This window comes from Branchiostoma belcheri, unplaced genomic scaffold, assembly GCF_001625305.1.
Source record: "Branchiostoma belcheri isolate BF01 breed outbred unplaced genomic scaffold, Haploidv18h27 scaffold65, whole genome shotgun sequence".
NCBI lineage: Eukaryota > Metazoa > Chordata > Leptocardii > Amphioxiformes > Branchiostomatidae > Branchiostoma > Branchiostoma belcheri.
In genome coordinates, this window is record NW_017804298.1 from 1,365,290 (window position 1) to 1,371,012 (window position 5,723).

The 5,723-nt window shown below is 47.2% G+C and overlaps 1 protein-coding gene across 1 annotated transcript; it reads right to left on the minus strand.

Moving 5' to 3' along the window:
• Nucleotides 1–2,925: 2,925 nt before the first annotated feature.
• LOC109483522 lies at nt 2,926–4,604 on the minus strand. The gene is made up of 2 exons (XM_019786554.1): nt 4,023–4,604; nt 2,926–3,846 (listed from the first exon to the last, which is right to left on the minus strand). The coding sequence occupies exons 1-2, from the start codon at nt 4,602–4,604 to the stop codon at nt 2,926–2,928; spliced, it is 1,503 nt and encodes a 500-aa protein (XP_019642113.1).
• Between the last annotated feature and the right edge of the window lie 1,119 nt (nt 4,605–5,723).

Here is a 5,723-nt window from a genome sequence, read left to right on the forward strand (position 1 = left end):
GTGTAATATCGGTTTTAACTACTTTCAGACTAGGACATATCTGTTATATTTGCCGTCTTTTCAATACGATATTCAAGCAGCAAATGCTCATAATAGCAACATGACGAAAGAACGACAGTATTTTCTAACAGTTACCTGGCATAAAGGACAAAGTGGAGAGAACTGAAGAAAGACTGATTGATGCTGCAGGATGCAGAGCTACTGCAGCAGCAGAACACAGTGGACTACTACTACTACTACCTGGCATAATAGAACAGGTTATATTATGTTGTTGCCTTGGACAGGTCTATGCTTTTGCCGTCTTTTCAATACGACATTCAAGCAGCAAATGCTCATAACAACAACATGACGAAAGAACACAGACCAACATTTTGTAACCGTTACCTGATGTAATATGGAACGGTATTGCAAGCTAAACTGGGTTGTTACCTAAGACAGGCCTGTTCTAACTATTCTCAGTCCGGAAGTTTTGGATGAGACACTGGCATGTCAGCAGACGTTCTTTTGTAAGGAGCTACTATAAATAGTAGGTCGAACATTCCGACAGACACGTGATATAATCTCCAAGCAGATCTTTCGGTTGGGTGGCAAAAGACAGTATCCATTGGCCATCCTGTATCCATTGGCCATCCTGTATCCATTGGCCGTCCTGTATCCATTACTCCTCTGGCCAATGGATACTGTCTTGCCACCGAAAGATCTGCTTGGAGATTAACGTGATAGCATTATATATACCTTCTTCTGGTGAGCTTTACAGACGCAAAACGTGAAAAATCAGAGGCCAAATTTAGAATTGACTGTAGCATACCGAACGGTTCTGTTTGTACTGAATGTACCGGTAGTATATCCGCAAATTAAGCAGCCTTAATAGTAGGTTTCTAAATACGTGTTTAGGTGCATTTTGATGACTGTTTCAAGTTCCAAATCTGTTAATTGTTGGTAAAAATCGCTATATCAATTGCTTCCACTCAATAAACTCAACTGCGTTTTTATCTCTAGCAAACTAGTCCCATATAAAATTCTTGCCTTTTGTATATTTTCTTTTTCTTGTAAAGTAAATGTTATAAAGTAAAGTAAATGTTATAATATGTATCACAACTTGGGTGTGGTAGTGACAAACCCTATATCAACCCTACATCACCTATTCACCTATTTATTTAACCAAATACAAGCATTATGTTCAGTGGACATAATGGCTGAGTGGATGTTGGCACCTATTCTCCAAGCAGAGGTTGTGGGGAATGATCGTTACCTTTTTATATCATGGCCGTTTTTTTGTCCTGATCCCCCCGTCGGTGGCTAATGGAGCTTCTCTGGCCAATGGATACTGCCTGGCCAATTTGATACTGTCTTTTTGCCACCGAGAGGGATCTGCTTGGAGATTAGTTGGCACCCACTGTGGTTACACCTGACCATATACAAATCGACATTAAACCTCCTGCTCGATTTTTCTCACGCCTGATCCTCAAACGAGCCAGGCTATCGTTTTACTGTATGTTTTTATTGGTCTAAGTGGTACAAACGTTGACACGGGTACAAGTGGCGAGAAACCGTCTGGGCCAAGACAATGCCACAACATCTTAAAGAAGATGTCCTACTTCTGCAGGAATGTGTTTCCTTTGTCCGGAAGGTGGCGACGCGGTAGCCTCCTTCGCAGTCTTGTTGGGCGTCGGCGTTATTTTTTCTCTGACCGACGCGAGTATAGCCGCGAATATAGGGACGATTTGCTGCCGAGGGAGTTTTTGCCACGGAGAGAAGGTTTCCCTCGGCAGCAAATCGTCCCTATATTCGCGGCATATTACTCGCGTCGCTCAGAGAAAAAATAACGCCGACGCCCAACAAGACTGCGAAGGAGGCTATTATAAATACAAATCGAAACCTCCTGCTCGCTTTTTCTCACGCCTGATCCTCAAACGAACCAGGATATCGTTTTACTGTATGTTTTTATTGGTCTAAGTGGTACAAACGTTGACATGGGTACAAGTGGCGAGAAACCGTCTGGGGCAAGACAATGCCACGACATCTTACGAAGATGTCCTACTTCTACAGGAATGTGGTTTTCTTTGTCCGGAAGGTGGGGACGCGGCGTATGAAAGCAGAAGAAAAGAGGGCAAATAAACTGCCCGCGACTCTTTAGGCAATTAACGTCACCATTAAGGGGTAATTTGGCGGTGAGCTGTCCTCGCGAGACGGGATCGCATGTCGGTGGGTTATTGTGCGGTGTGGTGCGGCAGGTCAGAACCGTTACGTGAGCGCGCGGTTTGTTGTTGTTTACCTCAGGTAACCTTTCAGTCCCACGGGTCCCGTCTACAGGTACGAGTACACGGGACAGCGCTATTCCCAGGATACGCTGGGGGGGGGGGTGCCCAAGGTTACACTTCAAGTCTTTCGAAAACTAAGGTGTTCTGTTTCAGGTCTTGATGATGTAGCGACATTTTTTGACCCTCAACTCTAGCTCTACGCTGCCAATCTTGTACTCTTTGGTAAGAAAAGACTCAGCACCACAATATTGTTCTCTTCTCTCCTTCTTCATTTCCTGTTTCTTCTGCACTTTACAATCACCATAAACCATTCTAGTGTACATTATATTTTTATTACATAGATGATCCTTACTGATCCCTCGTCATATTGTCCTGTAATCTTGGCCTTCATTCTATAACCAGCATCACTAAGCACAACAAACGTTTATACAGAGGTCTACACAAAGCGCAGTAAGCAAAGTCTCTAAAGTTGCCACACCAGTTAGTGTTGCATTTTGTAGCTCCAAACAGTGTCCGAATGGTCTCTTTAGTTAGTGTTTGTTTGTGGGCACAGTGTGGACACAGTGCTGAAAGCGTGACTAATTAATAAAAAAAGAGTTGTTCACTCTCCAGGTCTCCAACTACAATCAACTCATCTGTCCTGAGAAGTCATCAAACCGAAATGTTACATGTTGGTACTGGTTGCTCTGATGTAAGCCTCATTCGCGTCATCTTTAAAAGACTCTGGTACATCAGGTAACACAGGCAGCCTGTTCTTCTCGGCCTCCTGCCCCCACCTGTAGTGAGCCTCCACCTTCTCCCGATCCACCGGCTGCTGTTCACCGTACAGGACGGTCAGGTGGTAATGAGCATGTGGCACAGCTACGTCGCAAGGAGGCGCTACACGCAGGTACTGGTGGAACTGCTGAATGGCGTCTGACTTTGAAACATCCATGGAACACAGAGCGGTCCAGTATAAGGTGACCGGGTGATCAGACTTGTACATCAGCGCTGTGGCGAAGGCAGCAAGGGCAGGGCCAGGCTGGCCGGTGTTTTCCCATATGGAAAGTGCCAGCATGCAGGAGATGTTATGGAGGTACGGGTGGAGCGGGTCTTCCTCGCCGTTCTGTAGGATGGTGTTCACGGTCTGACGGAGACGTTCAACACGGCTGTCTCCATCAGGGAGCAGCGCCGCCTGTAGGAACAGGCAGGAACTGTCGCCTGGGCTGTGCTCCAGCTGGGTGGATGTTAAATTATTCAGTCGCTTCTTGTCCAACTGGAGATTATCGGGGTCGTAAAGGAAGTAATGACAACTTCCGTCGTCGAAAAGTTCCCACATTACGAGACCCTCCACCAGCAAGGTAAGTCCGGCTGGATCTGTGTACCCACTGCCGGTCAGCAGCTCGGCTCCCCTCTCTAAGGTTCTGCAGGCCTGGATGTGACGCTGGGCTGTAGGGGAATCCCGGTACGGCTGTAGAGGGAGACGGAACCGCCTGAAAGGCCCCTCGGGCACGTCTTCTGACGACACTCCGGACTGAGCGGACACGGAGGCCGTCTCTATACCAGACTCACTTTCAGTCAGTAGTGTGGTGGTGGGATGGAAACTCTGTAGGATAAAACACCAAATATCAAATTGTATTCAGGGTTCGCAGTGACAGCAGTAGTACTCGAGAATAGATGGACCAAAGGGAAACAAAATCCATCAAGTTCGTCGTAAACCGACAGGAAACAAAGAGCATCAAGATATTGAACGAATACGAAAATCAAAGAGTTGCTACTCACCGTGTCACGGATCCTCATCCTCCTGAACATCTCTGCCACCCCCGGGTCCACCCTCCCCGCCCGCTCCTTCTCCCGACCCGGCACCTGGCTTCTCTCCAGGATGACCTTAAGCTCACCTTGGAACCCCAGCGTCTTGAACTCCGCCTTCAGACGCGTCTGGATGTACTCTTGGTCGTACAGCGCGCTGAAGAAGTCGTAGCCGTCCTCGGTACGGAAGCCGACGTGCACGTAGAGCGAGCCCTCCTCGATGGCAACGACTTCCGGATCCGGCTGCAGTTCCCCTCCATCCCGCCGGGGGCGCCTTCTCTGCCGTCTGCGCCGTTCGATGACGTCTCGAATGGCGTCATCAGCATCGTCCCTGTTGTCTCGGTAGAATCGAGACATCGCCAGGGCCAACCCAACAGCCGAGGCCCCGACCACCACACCGGCTGCGATCCGTGGGTCTGTAATCTTCAGGGTGACTCCGCCCCAGAAACCGTTGGCCGAGAAGTCGATAACGGGGGCCGCCTGGCGGGCCGCACCAGCAACTGCACCTGCAGCGCCCTCTAGCGCCTGAGCTGCACCTGCCGCTGCTTCAGCCATGTTCGGGTGACTGTTAAGTGATAAAATTTAATGCATGAGCATTTCACGAGTGTTCTGCAACATAACTGCAGTATGCAGAATTTTTAGTTATCGATACTGAATTCTCAGCAGAAGGCAATAGAATGGTGAAACAAGTATGATTCTTACGCAAACTAAGGATGAGGAAGTACATATATATCTGACAACAGCAGCAGTAGCCTAGTTTATTTGTGTTACAGGCTAGCCTAATGATAGTTTCCTTGATCCTTAAGCCAATCTGAAGGTTCCAATGTTGTGCTGTTCTTTACAACCTGTTAATCTCCAAGCAGATTCGGTGCGGCAAGGGGACTTTATGGTGGCCGTTTGTATCCATTGGCCGCCTGTATGTAACGCTAGTAAGGTGGCCGATATAAAGTCCCCTTGCCCCACCGAATCTGCTTGGACACAGGATGTGACCCAGTGGATGTTTTTTTATTGGTTAGTCATCTGTAACTTAGCCTGCGGCCCTGGGCTGTGTACATTGTTAGGAGCGGGGAAGAATGTTGGCACGCAATCAAAGTCTTAGAGAATAAAAAACATTAATTTTCACAACCACTGTGCCTTCTAGCTAACGTAAACACTTCAGCAGGAACAATTACTTTAACGCTGTAATTCTGCTACTACAAGAAATGTATATCACTTATTAATAAAGCAATTCTAGTGTGAATGACGACCACCATTGCATGAGAACTGCCTATTGTTCACGTTGTCGGTCACACCCCAGCTGTCACAAAAGGGGCCAAGTAAAGGTAGATATTGACATGGCACATACCACACCTGCGGTACCCTCCCTGGTACCCCTGTACGTTTTAACGCCACTGGATAACACTTTCTGTTGATAATTGCGATGAGTTCAGTTCAAGATTAGAGGAGGGGTAAGGAAATCTATGTTCTCTCAGATTAAGCAAAAAGTATCGACGGTTCCTTTCGTTGTACCTTTTTTGGGGTGAGCATAGTATGACCAGGTATGGGCTGGGTGGTATGCCACAAATAACTTGCACCACCCCCTTAACATTAATTAACGCAGCTGGAAATTTGCCTTTAAAATATAATAATGACAAGGCACAAAATAATCAAGTTTTTTTTAAGGAACACGAAGCA

Bases quoted from the DNA above. Each gene is read 5' to 3' on its own strand.
- LOC109483522 (XM_019786554.1), bottom strand. From the start codon at position 4,604: ATGGCTGAAGCAGCGGCAGGTGCAGCTCAGGCGCTAGAGGGCGCTGCA. The intron at 3,847-4,022 runs GTGAGTAGCAAC...TTTATCCTACAG, and splicing joins GGATGAGGATCCGTGACACG to AGTTTCCATCCCACCACCAC.